The 20,194-nt window shown below is 43.4% G+C and overlaps 1 protein-coding gene and 1 long non-coding RNA gene across 2 annotated transcripts in view; both read right to left on the minus strand.

Moving 5' to 3' along the window:
- Positions 1–783: 783 nt before the first annotated feature.
- KDELR1 (KDEL endoplasmic reticulum protein retention receptor 1) lies at positions 784–8,910 on the minus strand. Its single transcript, XM_035134615.3, has 5 exons — positions 8,593–8,910; positions 6,617–6,717; positions 5,572–5,730; positions 3,712–3,964; positions 784–2,220 (listed from the first exon to the last, which is right to left on the minus strand). The coding sequence occupies exons 1-5, from the start codon at positions 8,681–8,683 to the stop codon at positions 2,186–2,188; spliced, it is 639 nt and encodes a 212-aa protein (XP_034990506.1). The 5' UTR covers positions 8,684–8,910; the 3' UTR covers positions 784–2,185.
- Positions 8,911–14,766: 5,856 nt separating this feature from the next.
- Positions 14,767–20,194, minus strand: part of LOC132593045 (uncharacterized) — a 122,691-nt gene continuing 117,263 nt past the window's right edge. Inside the window, exon 4 of the long non-coding RNA XR_009558478.2 lies at positions 14,767–14,918. This is a non-coding gene — a long non-coding RNA (uncharacterized LOC132593045). The remainder of the gene's footprint in view (positions 14,919–20,194) is intronic.

Raw genomic sequence — 20,194 nt, forward strand, 5'->3', positions numbered from 1 at the left:
AGAACTTAAAACATTACCCAGGCCATTCATTGCCCTATGAATAGTCACTCAAACTATGGCAACTCTTAGGCTTTACTTCTATTTGAAATAGTTTTCTGTCTTTGACGCTGAAAGAAGTTTGAGTGGAAATGCCATCTTGCTCATGTGCATGTCTGCTCAGAAATAATTCCAACTGAGTTCAATAAGACTTACTTCCAGTAAAGTATGCACAGGATTGCAGTATGAGTGCAATTTTCAATATACCCCAATTCTAGAAGAGAAATCATCCATATGTAAAAATCCATCTGCATAAATTACAAATGCAGATTTGCATGTGGGTGCATGTCCTCATCTGCAGAGCTCCCTCGAAGCAACATGCATGACATGTTAGCATAGCATTTCCAAGAAAGAGAAAACTTTTCATACCATTACTTGCAAGTCAGCAATTAATTATTTCCCAAGCTGCTTTCATACCTGAGATTTATAGCATTTTTGCTTAAGACTTTAATCTTTACATATTCATACATGGGAGTAAGCCCCGCTGAACTTGGCAAGATTTACTTTTGCATCAGCACACTGTAAATCGGTCTACAATGCAAACTGAGAGCTTAAGTTGACTAGAACATGCTTTCAATTTATCTTCCATATTCCATCTCACATTAACATTTACATCTGGCCAGAATAGAGGGGCTCAAAGGCCCCTTTTAGTGTCATGTTGAGACACATGACATTTTTGATTGGCTAAGATGAAAGGTAATTTTGCTGAGACAGCAGCATCTTTGAGAACCAGAGAAAAGTGGCAACTACAGAAAATGTGTTTTATTATAACACAAATATTAAGGCTACAATTGTATACAGTCATACCTCGGTTCAAGTACGCTTCGGTTTGAGTACTTTCAGTTTAACTACTCTGCAGACCCGTCTGGAACGGATTAATCCACTTTCCATTATTTTCAATGGGAAAGTTCACTTCAGGTTAAGTATGCTTAACCAATTGTGTACTTAAACCAAGGTACCACTCAACCTGCTAACTTAGAAAGCCCCACTAAACTCAGTAGGTTATATCCAACTAAGCTTTATTCAGAGTAGGCACACTGAAATGAACTGATTGAAGTTAGCCATTTCCATTAATTTCAACGAATCTATTCTGGTAAAACTTAGTTTGATATAAGCCAGGCATCCCCAAATTTCGGCTCTCCAGATGTTTTGGGCTACAGTTCCCATCATCCCTGACCACTGGTCCTCTTCGCTAGGGATCATGGGAGTTGTAGGTCAAAACATCTGGAGGGCCACAGTTTGGGGAAGCCTGATATAAGCCAATGAGTAGAGAGAGCTTCAAGAGATGAGGGAAAGCAGCCACTGTTTTAACAGAAAGCAGCAATACTGTACTGTACAGGAGAATAGCTTGGGAAATGAGGATGAATATGCAGGAATGGGAAACACAAAGATTTCAATACAAACAGGCAACAAAACAGATTTCTTTTTATTTAAATTCCCATCCCTCCCACAAAGGCACTAATTAATTGGGATGATGGTTGTTTGTTTTATTTAAAGTAGATGAGGAATTAACCATCAAATAATATTCAAAATGAATCAAGTGTAAGAATGTATTAGGGTAGTCTTTTCTTGCCAGCAATATTTTTTTAAAAATAGAGAAAAATAATCAGTATCTAAAGAAAATAGATTAAATTTGTAAGTGCTCCTGTTTATCTGGATAGACCCACGGCACTCAGATTTCTTCATAGCTGTGGTCAACCCAAAGCCCAAAACATGAGCACAATGTGAGAGGAGGGAGATGTCCAGTTGTTGTAGCTGTCGTTGTTTTTAAAAATATTTCCTACCTGTGGCAGTTCATTACCAAAATAGAGTCAGGAGTATAGAAAGTGAGGTCAGTGATAAAAAGGGCCCTTGAGAAACCTACCACCTATATATCACCAGGAGTAGTCCTTATAAGCTTGGAGTCCAAGCTGTTGCCCACCTCACCCCTTCTATATCAGTCTCTTGAGCAGAAGGACAATCCATTGTTTTGACCCAAATCACACTCAGGTAAAAGTTCAGGGTGCAAGAAGAGATCAACAGGTGACTTAACTTCGTTGGTAAGAATAAAAAAAAGAAAAAAACCCCAGAAACTTTGTTTTTAACTTCCTGTGAAGGATTCCCCTCATCCTTCTTGGCCAAAGTATCTTTGTCATGTGCTCAGTGTGAACTATGCCGGCAAACTCAACTTCTTGCCTTTTAGAACTGAAGAAAGAAAAGAGAAAAAATAATGTATGAGAATTTTGCTTTGCTATAGCTGTAGAGCTGTTGAAAGTACAAAAATACAACAACCTCTGATAAGGGAAAAATACATTTTCAGCAACCTCTCAGGAAAAAAAGGTGCTTCAACCAGGAATAGTAATTATAGCCTTGAAATTAAAGTAGCACTATAAAATGCATGGTCACATCTGAAAATTCTGCTCATTATATACTACCTATACATATAATAAAAATGCAAGTGTGTTGTCATGCTGCAGTTTGCTTGAACACAGAACACCGCAAACTACAGTGTGACAAGAGGTTGGAGGTGGGAGGCCAAAATTAGCCACAGAGGTAGAGTCAGAAATTCTGCAGCCCCCACCCAATCAACTGCCCTGCTCCACTGCCTGTGTAGTAATGCAATTTGTAATACAATAAAACAGAATGTAAGGGGGGGAAGCAATAATAATACAATCTAAACCAATATACTTAATGTGATGGATATACAATCTCCTGTCTTCAACCAAAAATCCATGGAGACACTGCAGATCACCTGAATGACGCTCATGGCCTGCTGGTCCATGGACCACAACTTGGGAACCTCTGATCTAAGGCAGGGTGTGGGGGTAGTTGGGGTTGGCAGGTGAACCCTTGAGTACCATATATATATTAATAGTGAACTTGTTTCAAGATACAGCAGCCACGTAACCAAAATGGAGCTACTAAGAAACAAGAGGGAGGTAGCAGGCTGGGGAACCATGAGATTTGCAGAAGCAGGGGGAAAAAAATCAGGAAGGGAATCCAAAACAGCCGAATGAGACCTAAGCATGTGCTCAGTGACCACAATATGATGTACATGAAGGGAACAGGACCATTCCACACTGCAATATTTGGTGTGCAAATGTGTGCACACATACACTCAGCCCAAATATACCCTATCATTATCTTTAAAAAACAACAAATGCCTCAGTTTTGAACATCCTACAAGAGATATTCCAAGTCATTTTAGTTATTGAGACAGAAAACCCAACAGGCACCCCTACATAAGTAAAAATACCACAGTAAACTAAATAACTGACAACCAGATGCCTGGTAGGCCAATTCACCTGGCAGAGCTGGACCAGACGTGCTCACAGTATATGGATAAGTTCCTAGCATTTATACTTCTTCATGTGGGAAATATTTATCTGTATCATCTCTTCCCAGTCACAAGGAGAAAGAACTAACAAGCTAATTAATTTGTTGCCTATTTACAATAAGTAAAGTGTCAATAAGTCTTTCCAAGCTACAGAGGTGGAGGCCTGATACTAGCTGTACAGCACCCTCTAGTGATCTTTTAGATAGCAGCACTGCTCATTCAAGATAAAATATGCATCTTCTTGAGATAGACTCCCAACTCATTGTGCGAATTCCACCCCACCCTAGAAGCCTTGAATCCTAGCCTCCCATTTTATCGTATATACACATGAGTTTCCTCCCCTGTTATTTCCAAAATACCTTTTGTAATGTAGAGGTAGAAGAAATCGCAGTAGAGTATGGTTTGCACCAAGCCAGCCACAATGGCAATGAGGTCGAAGAAGCCCTCAAACTGGTAACGCCAAATCCAGTTGAACAAGTAGAGGGCACGGTAGACACCCAAGGCGAAGAGATAGTGACTTGTGATGGTCTCGGCCTCACCTGTCTTACTGACCATGAAGAGCTGTGGCAAGATAGCCACCGACTCCAGATAGATGGAGAAAGTCCAGAGAATCTGGAGGCATCCAAGAGAGATACAATATGATTGTGATTTACATATTACTGATAATGAAGCACAGCTCTGGGCCAGTCCATAATAACCTCAAAGTTGTGCTGCCATCTCAACATTAGCTTGAGGATTTTAAGAAGGGAAAATAGGGAATTCTAGATGCTGAGAAGTGAATTATTTGTACTGTCTAGTATTACATAGTAAGATTCAGGACAGAAATTAAGGGTATACCTGCCTCAACTCATTTTTACATGATTAGCCACTGGAAATACTGCAACGAGTAGATGCAGCCTGCATTAGATTGCCCGAGACTAGCATTTGCTTTGGGTGTTGTGTGCAAAACCTTGTACCTCACTCAAGAGATACAAACCACTCCCTAATTCAGAAATGGAGACCAGATGTCATTGGACTCCAACTCCTATCAGTCCCAGCCATCATGGCCAATGGTCAGGGATGATGGGAACTGTAGTTCATTAACATCTGGAGGACAAATATTCTAGTCCTAGCCATTCTGTCCCTCTGCCCTTCCAATTATAGGAAATGTTTTCCTTTTTTAACAAATTGCATTTCTTTTTTGGCAGAGCAGCATATAGTCTCAGCTACATCACAATCCCATTTGAATGCCATCCAACCCTCACTGGAACTAATTTTGAATAATGAACTTCAGGTTTATTTGTCTGTGCCTAAGCACACAAGTGCAGTTGAACATATTATTTGTTGCTTTAGAAAACAAAACAGCCCAATCCTATAATCCTAAAAAGAGAAAACAAATATATAGAGAATTAGTACCGAGGCAAAATAAGACAAAGTGCAAGAAGTCAATGCCAACACATAAGATGGAAAGATATCCCATGACATAGGTGCCCCTTAGCCAGAACACTAAATGATGCCAAAAGTTGGTGATCCCTGACTGCTCCCTGTGTAGCTTTGCTCCAGGAAACACTGCAGTTTCCCCCACTGCTCAGTTGATCACCCAAGAAGTGGGGGATAGACTAGATTAAAATTAAAAATGGTTGAGCTTTTCGTTTTTTAGGAAACCACCCAAAAACCGTGATTTTCTTGGTTTCCGCAGCTTTTCCCATCACATTGCCATACATCCGATTCAGCAAAATTTTCCCCTTGCGCCATTTTTACACCCCAAAACCACGACATGTCAGGAATTTTCAAGCAAGCCTAGACTAGAGTGAATTTGGTTGCATAGGGTGAAGGGCTTTAGAACGCAGTCATCCTAATAGAGAGAAAGCAGCACAGGATGGTCACCTTTACATGCCTTTCTCTGCATTCAAAACCCCCTGCCTTCCAAACTTCTGACTGGGAGGCTCAATTACACGCGCGGGGTGGGGTGGGGTGTGAAATGCAAAGGGAGGGACATCCCTGCATACCTTTCATCTCCATGGGTTTGTGCACTTGTGCATACACAACTGGACACTGCTGTATGGATGCGTTACTATGTGGACAGGCAGGACTGAATCCTGCTACATTTGCTGGCATGTGGCTCCTACCAACCCCTGCATGTGTGGAGTCAAAAAGATTGCCTTCCCCTGTTTTATGAGACAACCGTTTGGAGGTTTGGATCTTAGTGCAAAACAAGATCAACCTATACATTAAATTACCTCTAGGGGAGTGAAATCATGATTCACTAGGAAAGCTAACACTGCTGTGGGAATGACCAGGAACTCCACTCGGAAGGTGTCATGGTTGCCATCATAGGTAGCTTTGAATTTGTTATAGATCATCCACACTGTGGCATAGGAGCACGCAATATAAACCACCTATAGGAGACAAAATAGATCAAGAGGGATCACTGAGATAACTATCACCCCACCTCCCCAATTCTTAATGTAAACTAGCCCTCCTATAGTCTAATCATGTTATAGAGAATCCCTAGGAAACCTGTCTTAAGGATTAAATAGTCCCTCTCTTATTTCTAGATTCAAAAGCCCTCTTTAGCTTCTAACCAACCTCCCCCATGCACCCCAAGTCCCTTATAACAATGTATTCCCCCCCTTTTCCTTAATTCTACCAGCCTCACATCGAAAAATGGTACACCATGCTTGTAGATCTTCTCAGTACATTCTGTAACTTTTCAGTACTCCTTTTCAAAGTTTTAGTTCATTGTTTTGCTTTTAACCTTCTGGTATAATAATATGCTGTCGTTAAGCTTGTCCAGAAATATGGGGCAGAAAGACTTCAAAGTCTTAGACTATAATTATTCCGCTTAATGAAGTGCCCTGCAGAACTCAAAAGTTTGCTTCCTCTTATATCAACATTTTACAACTGCATCCTGCACACACATATCTGGAAATAAGCTTCACTGAGCTCAGCAGGACTTACTTCTGAGTACAGTACAAAGGCTTGCACATGTCACAGTTGAACAGCGCAACTCTACCTAGTCAGAAGTAAATTGTATTGAGTTCAATGGGGCTTACTCCCAGGTAAGTGGGCATAGAATTATAGCCCGCCTTATCCTATCTCCTACTATTGTAACTGACTGTGGTGTCAAGGTGTTTCAGGCGGAGTGAGGGGTAGAAGCTGAGAACAAGGCCTTCTCTCCTACCTAAACATTTCCCTTTCTCTCTGATTTATGACAGACCCACACTTCATCCAAGCCTGTTATCCTCTCCTTCCACCCATCTAACCCATTGTCGAAGCCAGTACCTTCATGGAGGTGTTGTACAAGGAGATGTAGTTGGTGAACAGGTCAAGGTACCGAGTGGTGAAGACAATGGCAAAAAGAATTTGGCTCTTCCCAGAAATCCCTGCACAGAGAAGCACAGGGAAGTGAAACTCAGAGATAACCACAAGGGTTCTGTGAAATAACAAACGTTTAAAGTAGCCATGTTCATTCACAATAATTTTACTTACACACGCATACTCTCTCTCTCTCTCTCTCTCTCTCTCTCAAAAGCAATATAGTAATCAATATATTTATTAGGATCAACTAAAAGATAATGAAGAATTAAGCAAACTCTTTAGGATTTCACCATCCAGCATCACAACCGCTCAAGCCTCAACACAAAAAATACATACCGTAGGCATACAACACATAGGCACATAATAAAAACAATCCAAAAGAGCTACAGAGGCAGGATGGTAGTGTGCTGTGATGCATCTCCGACTGGGCCTAATGCATGATATAATCCACGGCCTTTCCCAGTTCTGCCCAGCAGGAGGAAGTTTCCTATTCAGGCCTTAGGAAATCCACACATGTGCAGGGCCCCTGGCTTCCCTCCACCCAACCCTTTTACTCTCTACAGACCACCTGGCACCACCCAGACAACTAGAAAATCAGATTCTATTTTTTTTCAGGAGGAGGAAACCGAATAAACTTTGCCAGTCTAATCTGAACTATCTTCCACGTCATCATCCAGCCTCTGTCAAGCTCCATGCAACCAGCTTCTCCCCACTGAATTCCACAAAGGATAAAATTAAAACTTCCACTTTAATCCCCCCTCATTATAGCTTTCTTCTCCACCCCAAAAGCCAATTAACCCATGCCTGGCCAGGATAACTATGCTACTTTGGCGGGGGGGGGGTATCCTTTCCTAAAAGCAAGTTTCATATACTATGTTTTAGTTATAAAGCATTGCTATAAAAGATGGAAACAGAAACCCACAAATGAATGGTGGATCTCCTTTTAAAGGACAAGTTGAATTCAACACAGATACATAGATCCTACACATAGAAAAAATTACTCCACAATCAGTCACCAGCTTTAACAAAATCATTTTTTTCTGTAAGGAAAACTCCCAAACACATTTAGGAACATAGGAAGCTGCCTTATATGGAGTCAGGGGCATCGTTCAAGAGAAAGCATACTCACAACATTACAGTAGTAAAGTTCCTTAATTACTGAAGTTTATATGAACTCTTAAGATGATATGGAAATGGATGTTTAAATCTACTATCTGAAGATAGTACTATCTACTACTACTGTACTATAATTTTTTAAAATGATAAAGGGGGGACATTTTCGTATCTTTTAAGATTGCAAAATTTATGCAGTTACTTAAAAGTGATCCTCACTGAGCAGTGGGGCATGACTTCAAGTAAACATACATAGACTCAAGAGTCTGTACGTAGTTTGAGAAGGAACTATTTAGCAAAGGAAAGGTTTAACAAATAATAACCAGCTATATGGTTCTGCATTCCTTATGAAAACAGATTTTGTTGTGCATGATGTTTCAGCGACAGAGAAGAAATAACTTTTCTATTATCAAAACCCAGTATCACATTTTTAAAAATTACATTTCATAAATCTCCAAGTCAGGAAGAAAACAGAATTGCAACAGGACTGTCTTTCAGTTCCTGAAATACAAACCTGGAAAAAATAAAGGGAAATTGCTTAATTTTAATAACCCGATAGCTAAAAAGTAAAGCTAAGTTGTCACTATGCAATTCTGTGACAGGTTACTCAGAAGTAAGCTCCAGTGGGGCTTACTTCCTGGTAAACGTGCATATGATTGTAGCCTTCAAGGGAAAGGAGAATGAGTAATTGCATGAGTAAATTACAAGCGTAAACTAGTCAATTACAGGTTGTCTCCCATTGTTACGTGATCACTTTCAGGCCGAGAATAAATAACATTTTACATTCCCACATAAGAGGGTGAGCAGCGGAACGCCTTCTTTCTTACCAGCACATGATCTTGTCTTCCAGATCTTCAGCAGCAAGATGATTATAGCTAATAGATGAGAGATGTCTCCCAGGAAGCGGAATACATTCATGGTGTTCCGGGTGTGTTGTGGAGAGGTTTGCTTAGCTTCCTAGCGGGAAATCTGCGGAGAAAGTAGACGAATATAACCTTTGGGAGCAGGAGCAGATCCCAGGAGGATGGGGGTTGGTAGTGTGTGATCGGGAGGAAAAGAATCTTTATAATTATTGTTTCTTCTTCCTTTTTGATCTAAGTAAGCTGGCGTGTGTGGATGTAAGGATTCTTGGGAAAGAAGGCCACAAAAGGGGGAGGAGGAAGTCTCGCCACACCCACAGCTGGGCTGGGTTAGGCAAGCTGGAGGGTTGGGACTCGACTGAAGAAAGCAGCGAGAGTTCCAACTCCTATTTCTGGCTTCCGAGCGGAGGGGCGGAATCACTAGCTTAGGGAGGTCAGAAGGGTGTTCCAGAGCCTAGAACGGAAAATTCATAATAAACACCAGCAGCAGATAATAGTTTACATGCATATTGAAACGGGGGGAGGAGCATGGACGACAGACACACTTTTGGTAATCTCCAGGCATCAATATTGGTGACTACATGCTTGAGGTGGTAGACGATTTTGTCTACCCGGGTTCCACCATAACCAGCAACCTCTCCAATCGACGCTGAGCTGGACAAGCGTATTGGCAAGGGAGCTATGACAATGCCAGCCTTCATGTCATGTTTGCAGACACCTTTGTAATGCAAAGATGGTCTTGTACCTGAAGCCACCTCCCCATAGAACATGTCCCTGGGGATCCTGCCATCTTCCATTTTGTGGACATGACCAAGCCAGCAGAGACGTCGTTGAGACAGACGTGCAAACACGCTGAGAATGTGAGCTTGGGAGAGCACATCATTGTTTGAGACTCTGTCCTGCCATGTGATGGCCAAAATCTTCCTGACACAGTGCATGTGGAAGATGTTGAAGCATTGCTCCTGTTGTGTGTTAGTGGCCCACGACTCACTTCCATAAAGCAGCATGCTCAACAAGTAAGCCTAGTCGACCTTCATCTTGGTATTGAATGTAATAGCATCACATTCTCCCATACTCTTTAGGAGAGGCGAGCCAATATCAACTCCGCCCTGTGGGAATCCTTTGCAGATGACTGCAGTGCCTGCAGACCAATGACCACTGGGAGGAGCACAGAGAGAAGAAACACCGTGGTGCATCTGCAATAGAACAACTTCATCTACCCCAGATGCAACAAAACATGTCTCTCCTGTATCAGTCTCTACAGCCACCACCACTGTAACTGTCCAGCGATTTGACTTCACCCCCAAAGGTGGTGGTCTTCCAAGACAGACAGATGCCAACCAACCATCTGATCCACCAGAACAGGGACTGGAAACCTGTTGCGCTCTAGGGGTTGCTAGATCACCACCCCCATCATCCCTCACCCTTGGCCATGCTAGCTAAGGATAATAGGAATTAGGAGTCCAACTGGAGAGTTACAGGTCCTGTCCCTCCTGCATTGCAGCCACTTCCCATCCCAGTAATCACAAGAGCTTGTTCCAATCCACTCTCCAGAGTTTGTGTTTGGTAGCATTCTGTCTTTCTCTTTCTGTGCTGTGGGGAAGGGGTGGCAGCTCAACTAGGAGAGAGGTACATACTGTAATGTTACTGGGTATGGAGTCTCAATAAGTCTTTAGGAAGTGAGCAGAAAAAAACTTGGCTCTGGTAGGGGCAGCTGTGCTTCATAGGAGGCCCTGAGCCCAGCAGAGGGCGCTGTTGCCAGCCAGTGGAATTTCTGCAAAACTACAAAGCTCCCCAAAGACCTGCCCTTTCCCCCTCAGTTATGATGGCATTTTGGTAATAAAAAATTAAGCTAGTTTAATTGTCTTGATGTAGCCAGTTATTAAGGGTGATGCGCACGCACGCGCGCACACACACACACATCGGATATGTCTGCATATATCTGTTCCTGTCCTGTTGGATGTAATTTTTGCTGCCCCCTCCCAATTTTCAAATTTAGATACTTGATGTAAAATATAATATTAAAAGTGGTTTGGAACAAACAGTTCAATGAAAATTACAATCATAATCATAATATATGTCGAAACAAAAAAATTCCTTCCAGTAGCACCTTAGAGACCAACTAAGTTTGTCATAGGTATGAGCTTTCGTGTGCATGCACACTTCTTCAGATACACTGAAACAGAAGTCACCAGAGCCTTATGTATAGTCAGAGGGTGGGGAGGGGTATTACTCAGAAGGGTGGTGGGAATGGGTGATTGGCTGATAGGAGTGGTAAACCTGTTGACAACTGTTAACGACTGCAATTGGTCTTGCAGGAAAAAGCAAGGGGTGAGATGGCTAAAGAAAGCTTATCATGTATAATGAGATAAGAATCCAATGTCTTTATAAGAATTAATAATAATAATAATAATAATAAATAAAGAATAATAATAAAGACATCTATCCCCACCCTCTGACTATACATAAGGGTCTGGTGACTTCTGTTTCAGTGTATCTGAAGAAGTGTGCATGCACACGAAAGCTCATACCTATGACAAACTTAGTTGGTCTCTAAGGTGCTACTGGAAGGATTTTTTTATTTTTTGTTTCAACTACGTCAGACCAACACGGCTACCTACCTGTACATAATATATGTATACAATACAACATATATACACGTAGTGGGAAGTTGCAGCGAATCATGTCTTCCCACCACATGCACATATAGCATATGTCACATGTTTAGAATCATAATACAAGACAATCTATGCACACTTCACATAAATGCCTAGGCAGCAGTGACTCCCATGCAGGAGTTTCATCATTTGTGAAGTGTTCCTCACTTAACAGTGCCAAGCAGAGAGGGTACCGCAGGGGTTGTCAGAACAATGACTTAAAACAGAAGGCGAGAGGCAGGGGGTGTCAAATTTTGGTGTTGCACAGGACACCACTGAAATTTGAAAGCCCAAAGTCCGCCACTGCTGAATCCCACACCAAAATATTGAGAGTCTGGAAGCACCCCTAAAGAGTGAAAAAGTGGTTTGTCTTTTCTTCATTGGCAGTCTCCTTTGTGGACAACAGAGGGCAGTGTAACCTCAAGATTGGTATTTAGTCCCTTCCTGTTCACACTGGGTTGTTTTTTTTAAAACACTTTATCCACAGGTGGACATAACTCCATATCAGTTGAAGAGTGTTTAGGGACATGTTTAAAAGCTTTGAAGACAACTACAGCTGTGGATGATTTCTGCATTTCTCACAGTGCTGTGAGACTTTCTGGCCCAGACATTCATAAAACAGGCAGCTAGGATAAGTCTGCTCTAAATCCAGCGAGCGCTTTCTTCCTCCCCAGTTTGTACTGTCAGGTTTGTGGATGCTGAGCCTGGATTTGACAAGACCCTGCCTAACTTGTGGCATCTCACTACAGTGCTGTAGCTCCACATTTGAGCAGTTCTACTCCAACAAATTGGGGCAAATCTTTCACCAAGTCAGACCACTGATCCATCAAGCTCAGTCTTGTGCTAATTGCCAGCTGCTTGTTGGGATTTCTGAGAGCAGGGTCTTTCCCAGCCATACTCGGAGCTGCCAGACATCAATGGGACTAGGACATTTTATATTCAATGTGTTCCTTCTGTCGCTGAGCTACAGCTATTCCCACCCCCACCCCCAGTTGCTTCCCTTGCTTTCTTCAGAGGTGCCCATCTGACCAGTAGTCTGTGCCTCTGGTTTTCCATTCAGAAAGAATGTATTCAAGGTCCGAGTGCAAGTTGTGGTAACCAGGCCTGTAGTTAGCCGAAGCGGAAGTCATCTGGTTCTGCATGCAGATTTAGCTTTGTCTTCTCCAGAGCAAGGGTGGCATGTTTTGCGGCCTCCAGATTGTTTGAATCCTGACAATCCCATCTTTCTTTTTTGAAGAGACAACATGATTTTAATCGGGCTGTTGAAGCATTCAGGCAAATCAAAAGACTCAGGAACACAAATCTCTATTCATACAAGGACAATTCACATTAAAAGCGTCCCTTTTTCCCTCTTTTTCATTTAGAGGGTTGCAAAGAAATCTCCAGAGAATGAGATGATGCCCTCCCTCCCCGCTGTTTACCCTGTCCAAGTTACTGACCTATTGCCGCCTTACATCTTTTTTCTTGCTGTTCAAGTTATGCTATTTCCAAGATTAGCATAAAATAAGCACAGCACCCCTGTTGACTGCTGCTTGGCACCTGCCACATCCACATAAACTGTATGAAAATGATATGCATTTAAAATGTGCCATTAGCACTGGCTCTCCAGCTCACGGCATGTTGTTTTCCATCTGGTCCTCAGAGGTGAACAAACAAACCAATTCCACCCTTCCTGTGGAACTGCACAAAGGGTAAGAAAGCTTGGAATGGGGGGAAGCCAAGAAGCCTAGCTCCAGAGAAACCCTGTCCCATCTATAGATTAATTAACAAAATGCTAGCCTTCCCCTTCTGATCATCCAAAGAGCCAGCACCCCCCTTTGTGCCTCCTCCTGCCATCCCCCCTCCATGTTCCGACTCAGTAGACTGCAGACTCTTGCATGGCCAACCCCCAACTCTCCCCTCACTGTATAGCTCACTAGGTTCTTCCAGTGAACCCAAAAATCCTGCTTCCCAGGGCATAATAGTTATTCTGGCCTCATTCGTGAGGAGCAGAGCGTATCCGAAAAAGCAATTAACAAAGTATTTAAAAAGCAGGGAGACATGAATTTCACTAGGCAGCAACTGCCAATGGCAACCACCATGGGGTGGGGAAGAGGAATAAATGAATCACTCTCTTTCCCATTCACTGCCACAGAGACCCCCAAGGCCAGATGGTACCACTTTCCTCCTCATATAGGGGCAATAAACATAATGGGCCTTCCTTCCCTTCATCGGGAGCCAGCTTCCACCTACCACATCCAATACCTCCCAGGAAATGTCCCTGCCAGGTGGGGGTGGAAGAGGAGCACACACCATTTTGAGGGAGGGAGAATTGAGGACCTTCAGGGGCTTGTGAGGGCTGCCTCCTGCATTAAAGCAAGGGATGTCTGGAATCAAAATATGAGAGGTTTTCTGGGACTGAGTCAAATTTGGTGGGCCAAAGCAGGGGAATTTTGAGTGCAGGGCTTCCAGGACGTATCTTGTGATAGGGCTCAGCCAAGCCTCAGCCCTAGAGCCTGTTGTCAATGCAAGGTCCACCCTGGAAGAGTGAACAATAGAGAAATGGGCCTCTAAACGTTCTTCCCTAAATCCTGAGCAATTGCAGCCTGCCTTTACACAGCCTGCCTCAAGAAGTGAGGCTTCTGGGGAAGATAAAAGTGCTGAGGCTCAAGTCATGTCAGGTTAAAAAGAAAAAACCTGAAGGCATGCAGGTGAGCGCATGTCATTTGGATCAGCTGGAAGCCTGGAATTCCTGAGTGGAGAGGAAGAATCAAAACAAAGAAGCCAAGCGATGTACACATCAGGAACAAAGTCGTTCCAGATAGGCTTGAGTAGTGTAACGTTTCATTACACTTCCAGGTGTCGCCTGGGATGTACATTTTCTAGCCTCCACCTTGGTTGTAGGCCTGGCTTTTTTTTGATGGTTGTTGCACCGGCTGCTGCTGTGGCAGTTTTAATTGCGTTGGAATGATTAGGGGGCTCAAGTGAGAATGTTGCACATCTTCTGTAACATGATGTTCCCACATCTACAAAGAACACACTGTTCCTGCACAAGCTCCCATACTGGAGCTGGAGAGAGAGAGAGAGAGAGAGAGAGAGAGAGAGAGAGAGAGAGAGAGAGAGAGAGAGAGAGAGAGAGAGAGAGATAGGAAAGAGGAGAGGGATATGAAAGAGGAGTGGGGTGCAGGGAGAGACTGAGGAAAAAATGTGTATGCAGGAGTCTCTGGATTCAAGCACCTGTGTGAATGGGGAGCATAGCTGCCAAGTTTTCCCTTTTCTCGCGAGGAAGCCTATTCAGCATAAAGGAATTTCCCTTAAAAAAAGGGAGAACTTGGCAGCTATGATGGGGAGCACCTGGCAAATGTGTATGAAAACACGTGCAGATTAGTACTGTATATTTATCTTCACACTGTATACACATCTACTTGTGTCTCGTTTGCCCTGGGTGAAATCGAGAGCCTAAAACATGCTTTCATAATAATTGTATAATGTGTGTATCACAAACCTGTGGATTGTTCTGGTGAGCGTTTGCTTGTGAAAAAGTTGTATCTGCAAGCAAATGTTTGTGCACAGCAGGGAAAGTGTATGATTGTGTGGCTCTTGGTGTAATCCCACAAGATAATTCTTCTCACATTTTCAGTTGGGAGCTTTTTAGTTCTGAAAAAAAGGAAGGTGGGATAGGACATGAGAGAAATTCATAAAATTATTAACTGTGCAGAGAAGAGGAAATTCTTAAGAACAGAACTCAAGATCACCCAGTAAAACTGTTCAGAAATTGGTTCAAGATTGGTGCCAGGACATCTTTTTTTCCAAACAGCTCATATTTCACCTATGGAGTTCACTACCATATGAGGCAGCAATGGCTGTTACCTTAGGATGCTCTAACAAAAAGTCTGATTAGACAAATAAGTGGAGTTTAGGGTCAGCAACAGCTTATTTGTCATGGCTGTGAAATGGAACCTCCATATATAAAGTATACCTCAGAAGAACAGGGGCTGGTGACATCAGAGAGGAAAGCCACTGCCTTCATGCCCTCCTTGTGAGCACCCAGCAGCTTTTGGCTTGCCTGCTACTGGGAGCAGGATGCTAAACAGAAAGGATGCTGGTTTGGTTCAGCCTGGCTATCCTCCTCCTAGGATTGGGGCATATTCAGCCCTCAATATATACATACTGTACCTGAAAATGTAAAAATAAATAAATATGTGTGTATGACTGTGTGTGTGTGTTTCTGTATCAACATAAATTTCCCCCAGGGGTGGTTTTTTTTTAATGAGTGGCTTAGTTTTACACCTGTGTGTCAGTAGATATTTATCACAGCATGTACATGTGTGTTGGACAGGTGGATCTGTATGCATGCACAGCATCTTAGACACCCATCTTCTTAGACACCCATCTCCAGTCTTAGGCACACCACCAGTCTCAGCCATCTCCAGTGTTAAGACACCCCACTTCCCCTCAATGACTCCCCAGTAGCTCCCCTTTAAACCACTAGAATATTCTACCATGCTGCCAAGCATGATTCCAATGTGGGCTTTTTCTCTTCTCTGTCTGTAAAAGAATACATATGGGAAGGAAACACACAAGTGGGGTGTGTGTGGAAATGGTACGTTAGAATACAGAGAATCCACAGGGAATTTCCAGGAAAGATCTGTGAGCAAACACAAGCAGGAATTGTGTCTCCTACTCATGAATTTTGCCTGCCAAATGTACTTGAATTTAAAAATCTGACGTAAAAGTATCTGTGTTCCTGCTGGCCCCTGATCATGGATTTTTCCTTCATGTGGATTAATTCTGATGTCAGGCTCTTCCTTACCTCCACCCCCACCCCGAGTGCTCAGAACCTCAGTTCCCAACACCCCCTGCTGCTCTAGTCCCCTGTCACCTCACTGCTGCTACTCAGAGAACCCAGGAGTCCTGCCCTCCTTCCCTATGCTATCCCATTACCCCCCATTCCTTTCCCTGAAGGGAGGACAGATCTCTCTCATTAAAGGCAGCTGGAATCCTGGTGCTGGACATTTTCATTCTCTCTTGTGTCTATTTTTCTCTCTCTTTCTTCCTCATTCCCTTGTTCCCTGCCAGCAGAAGTCGAGTGTCATGAATAGAGAAGGGTTCCTTTGTTCCTCTGAGCTGTTCTGCTTTCCCACTGCTGCTAGAACAACTCAGCCAAAATGCTCCCCGTTTTGTGGTATCTGTGTTTCAAACTTCCCAGCCCTAATTCTATGGTTGCAGCTGAAGCCGTGCACTGTGGAAGAAGAAGAAGTGGGGCAGGGGGACACAAGTGAGAGGGAAATAGGCATCTCTCAACAACCTGGAGGTAGCTGCATCTTAGCTCAGTGGTGGAGCATCTTCTTTGCATGCAGAAGGTCCCAGGTTCAATTGCTGGCATCTCCAGGTTAGGGCTGGGAGAGAGCCACTGCCAGTCAACTTGGACAACATTGAACTAGATGTGCAAATGGTTTGGCTCAGTATAAGGAAGCTAGAAAAAAAAATCCCTGGAGAAATAACTGATCCCACCAACAGCAGCATCAAGGAATGAGGGTGACACCTCCATACTGTTGTGAGTTTGGGGAATACTACATTTTTTTAATTAGCCAGGCAAGGGCCATAATGGCTCCTAGGTATGGGTCCTTAGTGTAATAAAGGAGGTTGCTCTGTGCCAGAGGGCAAATGGGTTGAGTATGTGAGCTGGGCTAGAGGCAGGCAGAAGCCTGAGAGTGAGAACCATGCTTGATTTCTGCTTGAATCCAAGGCTGTGACAATGGGAGAAGCAAGATCTCCTGCGCTGTTAATGCTGTGAGCCCCTCCATCATAGACTCAGGTTGTATACATGTGTATACTGTATAAACCATATACCCTAAAGACAGTCTCTGCTGTCCCTCATTCCAAGGAAACCAAACCCTGGATAGACCCCTGGAACCCCTGAAATCTCGCACCGCTTGGAGACTAGGGTGGCGTGCAAACTATAAACAGCTACCCCAGCCTGCCAAAAAAGCTTCTGAGTTCAGTGAGTATTTAGATACAGTATAGGGACTGGACTGGAGCCAAGCAAGGCTTGGTGCTAGAGAGGAGGAGATAGGTGAGTTTCACAGCTTGTAAGTTTTGGTGAAGGGAAGGGAAGCAAGGGTTGGGTTGTTGTTTTAAAAAACGTTTTTACGAAAAAGCATTAAGATGGTAACTTTATGTAAATATAAATTGCTCCCAACCCTGTATTGATTAGATTGCTGTTTATCCTGCTCACTATTCCAAAGCAGTGGGTCCAAAACTCAAAATATATTCCAATCTCAGGTTAAAGGTAAAGGTAAAGGGACCTCTGATCATTAGGTCCAGTCGCGGACGACTCTGGGGTAGTGGCGCTCATCTCATTTTACTGGCCGAGGGAGCCGGCGTACAGCTTCTGGGTCATGTGGCCAGCATGACTAAGCCGCTTCTGGCGAACCAGAGCTGCGCATGGAAATCCCATTTACCTTCCCGCCGGAGTGGTACCTATTTATCTACTTGCACTTTGATGTGCTTTCGAACTGCTAGGTTGGCAGGAGCAGGGACCCTCACCCCATCGCGGGGAGCTCACCACGTCGTGAATCCCCGTCACGGGGATTCAAACTGTCGACCTTCTGATTGGCAAGCCCTAGGCTCAGTGGTTTAGACCACAGCGCCATCTGTGTATTTAGCAAACTCAAACAGCAATGTGTGAATTATCTGAAAGGAACAACATCTGCACATAGACACAGATATACTCTCTTCCCAAAACAGATGAGGAATACTTTCCTGCACTGAATAATTACTATACTGCACCAAAATTGTGCCACTTTTTATAGCATGCTGCTTCTGTTAACATGCCAAAAGAGTAGCATCTTGATTTAGGAAGTAGAGAGGTCTCCCACATCCACCCCTTTTATTCCATATGAAGAGTTAACGTTGGAGTTTTGAGCATCTCTGGTACACAAGGGCTCTGCCCCAATGCAAGGGAATTATTTTTATTTATCCTTACCATTATATTTATGGCATTTATATACCATCCTTCTTTTCATTAGAGCCCGGGTTAGGCTGGATCCCCCAAGTTCCCCTCCACCCCACACATTTTATGAGTCAGATATCAAACAGCTACAACCAGTAAGAAAGTTTTAGAGGAATAAATTTGTAGTCCGAGCCACAAGATGAGTAGAGACAGAGGTGGCTATCCAAGTATGAGACTCTTCAGAATCTCAGGGGTCAAAAGTGATGGAAACTCAGGAAATCAGAGACCTGGATTATTTCAAAAGGACTTGCTTTTATTCATATTTGCCAAAGCAATATTGGCTGTTGCAAAGTTCTGGAAAGCCCCCATCTCCAATATGTTTGAAACCTGATACCAACAGATTTGGTTTTTAGCTCTAATTGAAGAACTGGCCGTACATAGAACTACACATATACGTAACACCTAGATTGACAACTTCAATATGTATTAGTCTGGTTTTATTACAAATGCAGCTACCGTATTAAAGAACACAACCAACCACTCTCATAGCCGTAGCCAGGATTTTTGTGAGGGGGCAGAACTGACATGATTGGTCAGTTAGTTAATTATTTTATTGTTTAACTTGATCCGGGGGGCAGCTCCCTTGGCTATGTCCATGACCACTCTCCACACATGGATTGCTATGGCAAGATGCCTTGAGATATCAGATATTTTCAAAATCTGATCTTTTCACATAGAAAACAGTTTTTGTACTGAGTGGGGGTTGTGATTTCTTTGTTAGTGTTGTTTTTGTTTTGTTACGGTATATACAAAAATAAACAATACACATATGTAAAGAACTATAGACAGCAAGCTCTATAGGGCAGGGACCTATTCTCTTTATGTTTCACATTGATATATAATAATTCAGCTATTGACTAGCAGCCATTGACTTTACCTGCCATGAAATGATTTTAAAAGGAAACTGTGACCCAGAAATTACTATTTTCAATTTCCAGCGGAGGATTTTGGGGTGGAAACTGTGTCAAAAAGGAAACAGAGATCAATGAGAACAAGAAGTGGGCCATTCTAGCACTCCATAGAAAATTCCAAAGGGCAATTGCTCTTCAGGCCTGGAAGCATGGGGGCGGGAAGGCACCCAAAGAGATTTTGCAACTAGAGTAAGTGGAACACTGGGTGGAACAGACCCGAGTTCCAGTAAAATTCCCTCAGGGTGTATGAAATGGGTGAATTTTGCATGGCACCCGTGCCTCCCTGACCAACTCACCTGGGTCCAAAAAAGAATGTTTGGTCCTGGGTCAAGATGGTCAGGGAAGCTGAAGGTGGGCTTGAGGTGTGTGCACCTTCTCTTAGTGTGTGTTTTGGCTCACTCACTTGATTCACCTGGAGCTCTCCTGCAAGCACGTTGGCAAGAAATCTTGGCAAGCGGCAAGAAATCTCCCCTTCTCTCTTACTCTCTGCTGCAGCCTGGATTATATGGATGAAGGGTAGAGCTCAGTTGGTAGAGCGCAAGACTCTTAATCTAAGGGCCATGGGTTACAGCCCCACGTTGGGCAAACGACTCCTGCAATGCAGGGTGTTGGGACTAGATTACCCTCGTGGTCCCTTCCAGCTTTACAATTCTATGAATGGTGTATGTGTGTGCATGTGGGGAGAGGAGGGTTGGACTTCAAGAGTCTTTGCTTCCCACTATCTTCTTGATCCTTAGGGGGCAGGTGCTGAATCACATTACAAATGGCAGGTGGGAAGAGTTTAGAACAGTTTTGTGTATGTAGTGCTGGCTGGGTTGTAAAAAGGGATGGTGCATTTCTCTTGGGCAGAGCCAGGGAAGCTGATGGCTTGGAGGGAAGTCCACAGCTCAGTCGTGGAGCAGTGCAGAATGTCCCACGTTCAATCTCTGGCATTTCCATAGAGGGAAATACTGGGAAAGACTTCTGCTGGATTCTGAAACCCTGGAGAGTCAACGGCGGTCAGGACG

The sequence above is a fragment of the Zootoca vivipara genome, chromosome 12, assembly GCF_965207765.1.
Source record: "Zootoca vivipara chromosome 12, rZooViv2.hap1.1, whole genome shotgun sequence".
Lineage (NCBI taxonomy): Eukaryota > Metazoa > Chordata > Lepidosauria > Squamata > Lacertidae > Zootoca > Zootoca vivipara.